Below are 14373 nucleotides of genomic sequence, written 5' to 3'. Positions count from 1 at the left end.
TATACAAGGAGTAGAATATTCTCTTGGGTAAGAGGACATAACATGCAAATATTTGTAAAATATACAAAAATGAATTCAAGATAATTTGAGTAGGGATGTCACTTGCTACTGGGAAAATTAGAAAGGGCTTCATATATATGTAATAGTTGAGCTAAGCTTGTTTAAAATTTTTTTTTCATTTAACAAGCACTTATTTTTTTCTCTTTGCCATTATCCTTCCCCCAATGGGTGGGAGGGGAGGGGGGTAGCATTTGCCTCAGAGTTGGTTTAATTTGTATTTCTCTATTAGTGATTTGGAACATTTTTTTCACTTCTCTTTTTGATAACTTCTCATGGTTTCTATTGCAAACTACCTATTCATATGTCCATTTATAACCATTGTGACATGGCTCCTATTCTTATAAATTTGAGTCTGTATTCACACATCTTGAAAATGAAACATTTATCAGATATGTTTGCTGCAAAAAATTTTTTCCCAGTTAATTTTCTCTTCCACTGCTAGGTTCTTTAGTTTTGCTTTTGCAGAACTTTTAAATTTCATATATTCAATGAATATATGTGATTATGTGTATGTACTGTGATTATGCTAAGATTCTTTTCCCCTTGTTATAATCTCTTCTATTTTCTATAGTTAGAAATGTAATTTCTTACTTCCTTCTATAATTTGTTTGTTATGTGACCTCATATCTAAGCCAAGTATCTGTTTTGGTCAAGTCTTGATGTATGGTATGAAGTAGTCATCTAAACTTAATTTCTTCTAGACTTCCTTAGTTTTCCCAGCAGTTTTCATCCTTAACTCAGTACCTGAGTTCTCTTGACTTCTGTGTTGTATTTCTAATTTGTTCTACTGATTGATCATTATTTTTTAACTTATATTAAGTTATTTGCTGAATATTATTTTGTGGTAAAATTTGAAGTTTGTTACTGCTGGAACCTATCCCTTTTCATCTTTTTTTCTCATTATTTTCCTTGAGATTCCTGAACTTTTGTTCCTCCATAGTTATTTCAGTTTTTTCCTAGTTTTATAAAATAATTATTAGGTAGTTTGAATATGGCACCGAATAAATGCATTGATTTAAGTGTTTTTTTATTGGATTGTTTCTGCCTACTCATGAGCAATTAATATTTCTCTAATTATTTAAGTCTGTCTTTCTGTTAAGAGTGTTTTGTAGTTGTATTCATATAGTTCCTGGGTGTACTTAGTGGGTAGGCTTCCAGATATTTTATATATTTTATAATTTTTTGAAATGTAATTTTTCTTTACATCTCTCCCTTCTGGATTTTCTTGATAATACACAGAGATGCTCATAATTTATATTGACTTATCTCAACTACTTTTAAAAGGAATTAAGGGATTCCGAGAGAGAGAAAGGTGAGGAGAGAGTATCTAGCAAATACTCAGCGAGTGCTTATTTAAGTTGCTACTGTCTGCCTAGCACTTGGTGTACAAAGTCAAAAATTAAACAGGACTTCATCTATAGGAGTTTGCATTCTACTGGGGAGACAACATATGTATATATAAATAGATGCAAGATATACCAAAAATAAATACAAGGTAATTGAGAGTAGACACTAGAAGCCAGGTTGTCAAGGAAAGCCTCATATAGAAGATAATGCTTCAGCTGAATTTTAGGGAAAAATTCTAAGAGAGAGAGATGAGTATTTTCCTGACATGAGCAATGACAGCCTGTACCAAGGCAAAAGGAACTCTGAATTTTAGTTTGTTTGCACAATGGATGGAGTAGCTAATATTAGGTTCAAAAATGAATACTTTCATTGCCTATTAAGTGTATAAATTCATCAGAATGATTCTATAAAATTTAAACAGACGTTCTTTAAATGCCTCCATACCTTAAAAAACAATCTTCTTTGTGATTCTTTTTATTCAATTTAATATCTTCCATTTGTTTCAGCTTTTTAAACAATACTTTGGAATAGGTTCAGATTTATATTTTAGGATTTGTGTAGTCACATGATAAAATAAAATTTTAAAGTCTTGAATTATTCTTCTCATGAACTTGTTACTCTTCTTTTAATATTTGATTGTGGTTTTTTTTTTTTTGTCAGACTACTTAGTCGCTGGGAACCCTTATATGTAGTTTTATGTTGTTATTCACATGAATTATTTGTGCATATCCAGTGTTTTACTGATAATAATTATAATACCAAAGGTATTATAAGCTTTAATTCTGAACTTTATTTTTATATGGCAATAATAGAAAAGGTTCATTTAATAATCAAGAAATATTTTTGTATTGTGAAGATTAGGATTATCATCAGGAAGCAGTTAAAAAAACTATTGGTTCAAGAAGTTATTAAGATGATTTAATCTTCTGATTTTCTCTTGAAGATTTTTGTTTGCATGTGAAAAAGAAAAGTTCAAGTTATATTTTATTCTGTAGAGATGGTGTGCCTTCTTTTTCTAACCAAAGTATTAATTTTTTTTCCTTAAAAAAGGTGGCTTTTTCATCTTTAAATCTCTTACTGCAAACACAAGCCCTTCTCTCTTCTATTAATTACCTCAGCACTGTTATACCATCAGAGGAACAAACTAATGCTGAGACAGAGTCACAACTTCATAGTGAAACGCATCAGAAAAATTTATCTCTGAAGAAAGGTATGTGATACACTTATTTTCTTTAAATAGTAAGATAATTAAAGAGTTATTTCTTACATTTGGCATTCCTACCAGATCTCTAATAGGCTTTTGTAAAATTTAAAGTTATAGTTTATTCTTATAGATCTTGAAAGAATTTGACATTTTAACAAATTTGTGGTTCAACATTTTATATTTCAGGGAAGCACTAATGCTTTTGATTGAGCTAAAATATTGTCTTCTTTTGTTAACAATGTCTATCTTGGGGATTAACAAAAAGGCTACATTTTTAATACCAATTTCTTAGTAGGATATTAGATTATGAAAGTTAATTGAATCTTAAAGAAAGAATGAAAACTCAGTCATATTATACTTACTTTTTATTAACTAAGAATTATACTTGTAAAAGTCCCTCTATGTATTTTTAACCTAATTTTAAAAATCAAAACATTTTAGATTACTCAAAGGCATTCTGAATTTTATTTTTATTTTCAGTGACCACATCCTCCAAAGATAATGATATTTTTAATTTCAAGTTATTTGCAAAGTTGAATGCTTTTTGTGTCACCATTTGTGATGAAAAACACAATATTGCTGAAATAAAGATTCAAGGTAAAAGTATTAACAGAATTAAATATTTGTTATGGGATAGTAATTTTTCAGTAGGAGCATAAAAGTATGATTTATTTTTCAGGTCTTGATTCCTATCTTTCTCTTCAATCAAAAAAACAGTCACTTTTTGCACGATTGGAGAATATAATTGTCACAGATGTTGATACTAATACAGTTCATAAGCAGGTATATGAAGTTGTATAAATATTGACTATTTTAAAGATTGAGTAGGGTTTTTTGTTGTTATTAGAAGATGTAAGTTGAGTCTAGAATCCTTTTCTCATATGGTCAGGAGTAACCTTTGAACCTCACTTTCCACATCTTTGGAAAATGGAGGTGGTAATTGTACTGCCTATAGTTGTGAAGAAAGTGCTTTAAGCAGCATAAGGATGAGTTTACGATGATAGAGTCCCATAAAAATGTGCACATTTTATTTTATTTATGACTTGTCAACTTGATCAGAGCTGGAAAGAGGAACTATAGTAGAGATCTTCTAGTCCAACTCTCTTATTTCATAGGTGTAGAAATTGATATCCAAAGGTGTGGAGTGACACAATTGCACAGGTAACAAACAAAGCAAAGTGGGAATTTAAACCAAGAATTTCTGGCTCTAAATATAGCTCACTAGAGCAGACACACATCAGTTGCTGCAGAATCAATGAATCAATAAGTATTTATTAAGAACTTACTATATTCCAGGCATTGGGGATGGGAAATACAGAGTGAATCAATCCCTATTCACTGGAGCTTGACCTCTGACCTAAGTCGTGTCCTATAATCATGGCCTCTGCTCCATATATAAATGCCCTGACTATGAGGATCAGCTTAAGTGGTCAAGAACTGCTTTTTTTTTTCATGAATTAAGAGTTCTACATATGACACAACTTTCCTAAAGAGGGGTAATAAAGTCCATAAATGCTACTAATGATGACTACAGCCTGGGTCCCCTCCAACCCTCCTTGGGACTGTGCAGCCCCACCTTCCTGCCCACCTTCTCTCACTCCACTGTTACTCTATTTCTTACCCTCAGACTTTCTGCTAATTACCTATAAATATCTATAGCCAGTCTTCCAAGAATATGCCATAACCTTCCTTTTGCTTATAAGTCATAGGCAGAAATGTTTTCCTCAGCTGTCCTGTAGTCTTAGAAAAATGAAAGCCTCCCAGCAAAACTTAAAGGGCATTTAAAATGATACCCCTTGGATTTTTTTCTGCCTCCTCAGTTGACCAAATTTTTCTCACTGTATTGACATTCTGTGGCAACAGGTCACACTTAATATTAATAGCAAAGGAAGCACCACGGTGTAGGATGATTGGCTTTGGAGAGAGATGGGGTTCAAATGTGGCCTCTGATACTCACAAAGGGCAAGTTATTCTACTTCTCCAACTTTTCTAGACTCTTTTTTTGTGAAAAATGGAAACAATAATATATAGAATTTTTTTTCAGGCTGTTTCAATAATGGGCAATGAAGTCTTCCGTTTTAATTTGGATTTGTATCCTGATGCTACTGAAGGAGATGCTTATGCTGACATGTCTAAAGTGGATGGCGTAGTGTCACTGAATGTGGGATGTATTCAGATAGTCTATCTTCACAAATTCCTCATGTCTCTCCTGGTAATATTACATTTGTATCTTTCATTTCTAAATTAGATATGTTTGCATAGTCAAACACTGAAGATTCTATTTTATTGGAGGTTTTGTGGTAGATATGTTCTATATACTGATAGCATTTATATTTTAATATGTTGCTATTTCTGTGTTCAGTTAGCTGAGTTCTTTAAGTCATTTAATCATTTAGTCTTATGAAGATTGTTGAATCAGATGCTGTTAACACAGTTTTCTTTTGGTCTTTTCTGTGGCCTCAGGCTTCTAATCTCAGGCAGGAGTATCATAGGTAAATGCTATCTTTCACTTAAAACACAAGTACAGCAAAAACAGCTTCTTTATTACTAAGAAATTAAATAGCTTTAAGTGCCTGTTACATTGTATCATCTGAAGGCCATTTTACATATGAGGTTCTGACTTTCTTATTTATGTTATTTATTTGAATAGAATTTCTTGAACAATTTTCACATGGCCAAAGAAGCACTGAGTGCTGCTACTGCCCAAGCTGCAGAAAAGGCTGCCACCAGCGTGAAAGATCTTGCCCAGAGGAGTTTTCGTGTTTCTATGAGCATTGATTTGAAGGCACCGGTTATAGTTATTCCACAGTCTTCCACTTCCTCTAATGCAGTTGTGGTCGATCTTGGATTGATCAGAATACAAAACACATTTAGTCAAGTATCTGGTGAAGACTGTTTACTCCCTCCAATAATTGATAAAATGGTTGTGCAGCTAACGAAACTTAAACTTTCTAGGTATGATCTTTTAATATAGAGAACTTATGTCTTATACCAATGCCTGAGTAGGTATAAATTTTTATGATATCAGTTTATTACATTTGAACCTTGTTTTAATTTAAATTATTCATGAGAAAAAATTACTGAAGTACTAAGGAGATATTTTGTAAAGTAATTCTACTACATGAATCTTGAATATAGCTTTTTGAGACTTCACTTAACTTGAAATATAATTATTTGTAATATAACATGGAGTATATTAGTTATATTCGTGGTTGAAACTCATAAACATATAGGTATTTATTAAAGTGAGAAAGTTATTTTCCTCAAGAAATTTTCATTCTAATAGGAGATGTACAGGAGAATATTGGCTTGGGAAGTGTGTTGAAGTCTGGAACTATATGGAATTGATTTCTGTGCCCTTCCTCGAAGTGGTGGTAACATATTTTGGATGATGGTTCTCAAAACAAGAGGTGTAGGAAGTAGCAGAGGATTGAAATTGGAAAGAAGGCAAGATGTTTGGCAAGAAGACAGCCAGTATAGATGACCAGATGGGACATGAAGGCATATGTTCTGATATGGGTCAGGCTAGATATTGTGGACCATGCTCATGTTTACATAATGGCTTTTATAAATTCTATAATCCTAATCAGACTGCCCTCTAAAGAACATTACCTTATGTTCTTAATTCCTTTTAATAATTTCTTAATAGTCCAAGTTCTGAAAATCCTAAAAATGTAAGATTGGTATTTTGTTCAGTATTTCAAATAAAAATGTTAATTATTTTTCAGAACAATGATTTTGACTTTTCATTAGTGAAAATAGCCATTGTATATGGAGTTAAAAGACTTGTGTTCTAGTCTTGGCTATTTCAAATATGCCTAATAAATTCATTAAACTACTGATTTAAATTTTCTTGTCTACAATTGAGGGTAATAGTTCTAATAAAATCTGCTTATAGGGTTTTTGTGTGCAGAGTGCTTTGATAAAAGGCTTTATGAATATGAACAAAAGTTATTATTATTAGTGAAATGTCATAATTGAGCGACATCAGTTTGTTTTTTTTTTCTTCCATATTTTATTAGAACAGTGATTCAGCCAGGTGTTTCTCATCCTGACATTCAACTACTACACCCTATTAATTTGAATATTTTGGTGAATCGGAATTTAGCTGCAGCTTGGTATCACAGAATTCCTATAATGGAAATTACAGGGCATCTCGATACAATGAATGTAAGTATATATATTTATAATTATTTTCCTCTTTAAATCTTCTAGAGTATGAAGCAATATTTACTGTGTTTATGAACACAAATAGTATTTTCCAAAGATAGAATTCTTCAGATTTTGAGTGGGTCTAAATGTTTAAGAATTACTTCTTCCTTATTTTTTAAAAAACCCTTACCTTCTGTATTGGAGTCAATACTGTGCATTGCTTCTAAAAGCAGCAGTCGTAAGGGCTAGGCAGTGGGGGTTAAATGACTTGCTCAGGGTCACCTATATAGGAAGTCCTGATCTGAGGCCAAATTTGAATTCAGGACCTCTTGTACCTAGGCCTGGCTCTCAATTGACTGAGCCACCTTGCTGCTTCTTTCTTTTTGTTTTTAAGGAGAATATTTTAGCAGATTTATTTTACTCTCTTTCTCTGTCTCTCTCTTTCTCTGTCTCTCTGTCTCTCTCTCTTTAGATAATAGGATTTTATCCATTTAAAGAAATTTGTCCTCTTTTACTTGTTTTAAAGTAAACTTAATGCTTGGATGATGATGATGACTTTTCCAGGATTGATAAAATAATTTAGTTAAAATAATTTATTGTTTTTTTTAATATAGTTGACAATCTTGAGTACAATTTTCATATGGAACAATGGTGAAATACAAATGGTGAACTAGATTATAATTTGCTTGGTTAGTGTTATAGTGGTCTTACTCTCTGATCTAGATTAATACATATCTAATTTATTCTTTAATATAGACTTACTCTAATATGTATGTGTGTGTATGTATTTACTTCTGAAAGTATTTATTACTTTACAGGTTGGTCTAAATCAGGATGATTTGAATCTTCTCCTTAGAGTACTGGAAGAAAATCTTGGTGAGGCTGCTGAAGGTTTGGATAAAATAGAACCAAGAATACAAGAGAAAAGTAAGGGGCCAGTTAACATAGAAATAATATTCTACCCCTTCCCACATTAATATTTATGATTACAACTATATTCATATTTTTGAGAGGAAGCTTGTTATAATTAATACTAACGATAGCTATTGATTACATAGAATCTAAAGGTTTACAAAGTTTTATGTATATTATTTCATTTTATTGTCACAAAAACCTTATAAAATAAGCATTATTATTATCTCCATTTTACCAATGAAGAAAGTAAGGCTCAGAGGTTAAATTACTTGCCCAGGGCTGCAGAGTAAGTGTCTAAGGTAAATGGTGACTAATCTAAATTTTCCTAAAGTTAAGTCTATCAAATCTACCAATTATACCATACTAGCCCCTTAAGAAAAAGATGACCAGATATGATAATCAGACAGAAAACTTGATTCAACCAATGAGAACTGCATGATCTGGAGCCTGGAATACCTTAGTCATAGTTGTTGTATTTGTACAATGAGGAAAATAATACCTGCTAGCCTATCTCAATGAATTTTGAGATGCTTATTTGTATATGTTAAAAAGGGTTTTATGGACTGTGATGTTAACTACAAACATGAGCTGTGGTTGTTCCACATATAAAGATGATATTTCTTGTCAAGAATTTAATTTTAATAGAATCTGTTAATTTACTAATTAACTCTGTTCCAAGAGGTATTATGGATCAGAGATAGATGAATTATAGCTGAATTTACTGGACAAGAAAATAAGACATGATGAGAAAAAAGCCTTAGGAATTAATGCTAGAGAATGTTAAATCTTAACACTCATTCAGTTCCATCACTTAACCCTCTTGTTTCCGTGTTCTGCTAGAGATGTGGGTAACAGCCCAAGGGTTTGCACCTGGACCTCACTCAGGGATTTCCCCATCTCATTGAGAGACTGCAGGCATATTGTCTCCCTCTCCCCCTGGAACTGGGGCACAGGAACAAGTATTAGTGGCTTCATTCAGTTTGAAAGGAAAAGAACTGGAATTCATCTGGGGCCTGTCAGCCCTGTTCTTCTGGAAGCTACTGAAAGGAAAAGAACTGGAATTAATCTGGGGCCTGTCAGCCCTGTTCTTCTGGAAGCTACTTAGATCGAGGTCTGAGTTCAGTGAAAAGCCCCCCACAATAGAAAGAGGTGGAGAAAACTTTGCAGTCTATTCAGAAATGTTACCAATAGTAAGGGTACATGGAGAGGCAAATCAAAAATTAATTGGAAACTAAACAATGTGATTCTCCAAAATCAGTTAGTTAAAGAACAAATCACAGAAACAATAATTTCATTGAAGAAAATGACAATGATGAGACATCCTTTCAAAATCTATGGGATGTAGCCAAAGCAGTACTCAGGGGGAAGTTTATATCCTTGAGTTCATACATTAACAAACTAGAGAGGGCAGAGGGCAGTGAATTGGGCATGCCAAATTAAAAAACTAGAAAGTTGGACAAATTGAAAATCCTCATATGAACACTAATTAGAGATCCTAAAAATCAAAGGAGAAATTAATAAATTTGAAAGTCAAAGAACTATTGATTTAATAAATAAGACTAGAAGCCAGTAATTTGAAAAAAACAAGTAAAATAGACAAAGTACTAGTCAATATAATTGAAAAAAGGAAATAAGAAAACCAAATTGACAGTATCCAAGATGAAAAGGGAGACCTCCTCTAATAAAGAGGAAATTAAGGCAATCATTAAAAATTATTATGCCCAAATTATATGGCTATAAATATGGCAATCTAGGTGATATGGATGAATATGTACAAAAATTAAAATTGCCTAGACTAACAGAGGAAGAAATAGATTATTTAAACAACCCCATATCAGAAAAAGAAATTGAACAAGCCATCAAAGAACTCCCTAAGAAAAAATCCCCATGTCCAGATGAATTCACAAATGAATTCTATCAAACATTCAAAGAACAACTAATCCCAATATTATACAAACTAATTGATAGATTAAGCAAAGAAGGAGTTCTACCAAATTCCTTTTACAACACAAATATGGTTCTGATTCCAAAGCCAGGCAGGTCAAAAACAGAGAAAGAAAACTATAGACCAATCTCCTTAATGAATATAGATGCAAAAATTTTTTAAAGGATACTAACAAAAAGACTCCAGCAAGTGACATGAGGGTTATTCACTATGACCAGGTAGGATTCATACCAGGAATGCAAGAACGGTTCAATATTAGGAAAACCATCCACATAATTGACTATATTAACAAGCAAACCAACAAAAATCACATGATTATCTCAATAGATGCAGAAGAAGCCTTTCATAAAATACAACATTCATTCCTATTGAAAACACTAGAAAGTATAGGAATAGAAAGTCCTTTCTTAAAAATAATAAACTGTATATATCTAAAACCATCAGCAAACATCATCTGCAATGGAGATAAGCTAGAAGCCTTCACAATAACATCAGGAGTGAAACGAGGATGCCCATTAGCACCTCTATTATTTAACATTGTACTAGAAACACTAGCTGTAGCAATTAGAGAAGAAAAAGAAATTGAAGGTATTAAAATTGGCAATGAGGAGACCAAGTTATCACTCTTTGCGTATGACATGATGGTCTACTTAAAGATTCCTAGAGAATCAACCAAAAAGCTAGTTGTAATAATCAACAACTTTAGCAAAGTTGCAGGATAGAAAATAAACCTGCATAAGTCATCAGCATTTCTATATAACTCCAACACATCTCAGAAGTAAGAATTAGAAAGAGAAATTCCATTTAAAATCACCTTAGACAATATAAAATACTTAGGAATCTATCAGCCGAAACAAACACAAGAACTATATTAAAACAACTACAAGACATTTTCCACACAATTAAAACTAGATCTAAACAATTGGAAAAACATCAACTGCTCATGGGTAGGATGAACTAACATAATAAAAATAACAATCCTACCCAAATTAATTTACTTATTTAGTGCCATACCCATTGAACTACCAAAAAACTTCTTTACTGAATTAGAAAAAAAATAGCAAAGTTAATTTGCAAGAACAAAAGATCAAGGATATCCAGGGATATTATGGAAAAAAAATGCAAAGGAAGGAGGACTTGCAGTCCAAGATCTCAAACTATACCATAAATCAGTAGTCATCAAAACAATTTTGAAATGGCTAAGAGACAGAAAGGAGGATCAGTGGAACAGACTCAGGGTAAGTGACCTCAGCAAGACAGTCTATGAGATGCCCAAATATTCTAGCTTTGGGGATCGAAACCCTCTATTTGATAAAAACTGCTGGGAAAATTGGAAGACAGTATGGGAGAGATTAGGTTTGGATCAACATCTCATACCCTACACCAAGATAAAACTCAGAATGGGTGAACGACTTGAATATAAAGAAGGAAACTATAGGCAAGTTAGGTGAACACAGAATAGTATACATTTCAGATCTTTGGGATAGGAAAGACTTTAAAACCAAGCAAGAGCTAGAAAAAAATCAGAAAATGTAAAATCAATAATTTTGATTACATCAAATTAAAAATTTTTTGTACAAACAAAACCAATGTAACCAAAATCAGAAGGGAAATAACAAACTGGGAAACAATCTTCATAACAAAAACCTCAGACAAAGATTTAATTACTCAAATTTATAAAGAGCTAAATCAATTGTATGAAAAACCAAGCTATTATCCAATTGATAAATTGGCAAGAGACATGAATAGGCAATTTTCAGTTAAATAAATCAAAGCTATTAATAAACACATGAAAAAGTGTCCTAAATTTCTGATAATCAGAGAGATGCAAATCAAAACAACTCTGAGGTATCACCTCACACCTAGCAGATTGGCTAACATGACAGCAAAGGAAAATAATGAATGCTGGAGGGAATGTGGCAAAGTCAGGACATTAATTCATTGCTGATGGAGTTGTTTATTGATCCAACCATTCTGGAGGGCAATTTGGAACTATATCCAAAGGGCGCTAAAAGACTGCCTGCCCTTTGATTCAGTCATAGCACTGCTGGGTTTGTACCCCAAAGAGATAATGTGGAAAAAGACTTGAACAAGAATATTCAAAGCTGTGCTCTTTGTGGTGGCAAAAAATTGGAAAATGAGGGGATGCCCTTCAACTGGGGAATGGCTGAACAAATTGTGGTATATGTTGGTGATGGAATAGTATTTGCTGAAGGAAATAATAAAGTGGCAAAATTCCACGGGAACTGGAACAACCTCCAGGAATTGATGCAGACTGAAAGGAGCATAACCAGGAGAACATTGTACACAGAGACTTATACACTGGTACAATCAATGTAATGGACTTCTCAATTTGTGGCAATGCAGTGATCTGAACAAGTTGGAGGGATCTATAAGAAAAATCACTATCCACATTCAGAGGAAAAACTGGGAATAGAAACAGAAGAAAAAAACAACTGCTTGAATACATGGCTTGAGGGGATATGATTGGGGATGTAGACTCTAAATGAACACTCTAATGCAAACACCAACAACATGGAAATAGGTTTTGATCAAGGACACATGTAATACCCAGTGAAATTGTGAGTCAGCTATGGGAAAGGTGGGGCTTGGGGAGGGAGGGAGATAATATCCTTGTAACCAAGGAATAATGTTCTAAATTGACTAAATACATTCATTTAATTTAATAATAAAAAGGAAAAGAAATGTTACCATTATAAAAGAGGAAAATACAAAGGAAAAAAGGCTAAAACCTGAAATATTTCAAGAAAAAAATCTTATTAAAAACCTATTATATAGGCAGATGTAAATCAATAAATAAGATACTAAAAAGAAGGAAAATGACTTTAATAGTTTCTCTTTCATCTAACAAAAATCAAGCAAAAGCACAAAACAGAACAAATTGTTGGAGAATTTAGATGGAAAAGTTTTACAGCATCTTCTGAATGGAACTCCTTATGAATATTCCTGTTTCTCAATAATGTGGCACATTTACAAAAATAAACTATATTTTAGATCACAGATTATTGCCAATAAATATAGAAAAACAGAAGTACTACACATATCTCTTGTTGCCCATAGTGTAATAGAAATTATTCATTCTGAGTTTACAAACAAAATAACATCTAGTAGAAAATTTAAAATGAACTGTACAATAAACAACTTAAAGAATAAGTAGAAACATTTTGATAGTCAGCAATAATGATGAGAGGATAGAGTTACATGTGAAATTGTAAATCTTTTCTGTAATTAGAACTTTGTCATGTAGTGTTCAAAGCTGTTTTGATCATCAATGATTGTTTTTGGCTTTCCTTTTATCCATTTTTTTTTCTGAATTGAATCAAAGCCTCAGTCCTCTTCTCCCTTACCAATTCCCATTGGAAAAAAGAAAAGAATATAAACCTTGTTAATGAATATGCATAGCAAAAACAAATTCCCAGGTTGGATATGAATAATAAATGATTATCTTTTTCTGCATATAGAGTAGCATGCTTCATCATTGCAAAAAGTCTTTGCATTAACAGAATGCATTTAGGAAAAAAAGTAGTTTAATTAGAAAAATTATTGAATCAAAATATTTGATCAGGGTCTGATATATAGTATATACAAACAAATATCAGTTATACATGAGACCAAAAACCACTCCCTATTAGACAGGTATTTAAAAAGATGACAAAAGATGGAAATAGTATTGGAGGTGCTATAGAAGAGCAGGCCCATTATGTTGGTGGAATTTTGAATTGCTGTAGCTATTTTGGAAAGCATGTTGTACTTGTGCAAATAAAAGGGATCAAAATACCTATATCTTTTGACCTAGAAATTATACTCATTGGCAAATGCCCCATTGTGGTCAATGGTAAAAATAAAGATTACGTATAGATCAAAATATTTATAGTGCTTTTTGTGGTATCAAAGAATTTTAACAAAAATATCCAATTTTTAGTGAATGAGCAAATCATGGTACATTCATACAATAGAATTTCAATATGTTATAGCAAACAATAAATATAAACAATGAACATGAGAAAATCTGGAAAGTCTTATGAACTGATGCAAAGTAAATAGATGTACCCAAAGGGTCATAAAACTGTGTATACCCTTTAACTTAGCAATACCACCAGTAAGTCTATATCCTAAATGGATCAAAATAGGACCTACTTTTTTAAAAACATAGCAGCAGTTTTTGTCGTTGAAAAGAACTGAACCTGAAGAGATGTCCATCAGTTTGGTTGGCTGAACGAATTGTGGTATAAGATTATAATGGAATTATACTATTGTGCCATAAGAAATAATTAACATGATGATTATAAAAATCCTGGAGAGACTTACATGAAGTGATGCAAATTGAAGTGAGCAGAACCAGAAGAAGATTATACACAGTATTATCAATAATAGATTCATGATGAAAAAAGCTGTCTACTTCTATAGAAGGAACTAATGAGTCTAAATGCAGATTATTCACTTAATTTTCTCCATTAATTTTTCTCTAGTGTAAGTGGTATATTTTCTTTCACAACATGATCAACAAGGAAATATGTGTTATATAATAATACATGTAGAATCTATATCATATTATCATTTTGGGGAGAGGGAAAGAAAAGAGAGAATATAGATTACAAAATGTCAGAAAATGATTATTGAAAATTGTATTGACATGTTATGTGGAAAAATGTAAAAAAAAATTAAACAAAATGGAAGTAGAAAAACCATATACACATGTAAATATACAACAACGTAAAGAGAAAGAACA

General features: G+C 32.2%; 1 protein-coding gene across 4 annotated transcripts in view; it reads left to right on the top strand.

The window, feature by feature from the left end:
* The window catches only part of VPS13C (vacuolar protein sorting 13 homolog C), a 213826-nt gene that overhangs the window by 94139 nt on the left and 105314 nt on the right, over window positions 1-14373 (top strand). For all 4 annotated transcript variants that reach the window (XM_056807955.1, XM_056807953.1, XM_056807969.1 and 1 more), the window contains 7 exons: window positions 2458-2617; window positions 3092-3208; window positions 3291-3394; window positions 4656-4823; window positions 5262-5566; window positions 6634-6781; window positions 7582-7690. In XM_056807955.1, coding sequence (XP_056663933.1) covers window positions 2458-2617; window positions 3092-3208; window positions 3291-3394; window positions 4656-4823; window positions 5262-5566; window positions 6634-6781; window positions 7582-7690 — 1111 coding nt within the window. The remainder of the gene's footprint in view (window positions 1-2457; window positions 2618-3091; window positions 3209-3290; window positions 3395-4655; window positions 4824-5261; window positions 5567-6633; window positions 6782-7581; window positions 7691-14373) is intronic.

Source organism: Monodelphis domestica, chromosome 1 (assembly GCF_027887165.1).
Source record: "Monodelphis domestica isolate mMonDom1 chromosome 1, mMonDom1.pri, whole genome shotgun sequence".
Classification (NCBI taxonomy): domain Eukaryota; kingdom Metazoa; phylum Chordata; class Mammalia; order Didelphimorphia; family Didelphidae; genus Monodelphis; species Monodelphis domestica.
The sequence above is the reverse complement of the archived record's forward strand: the minus strand, read 5'-3'. Positions and strand labels throughout refer to the sequence as shown.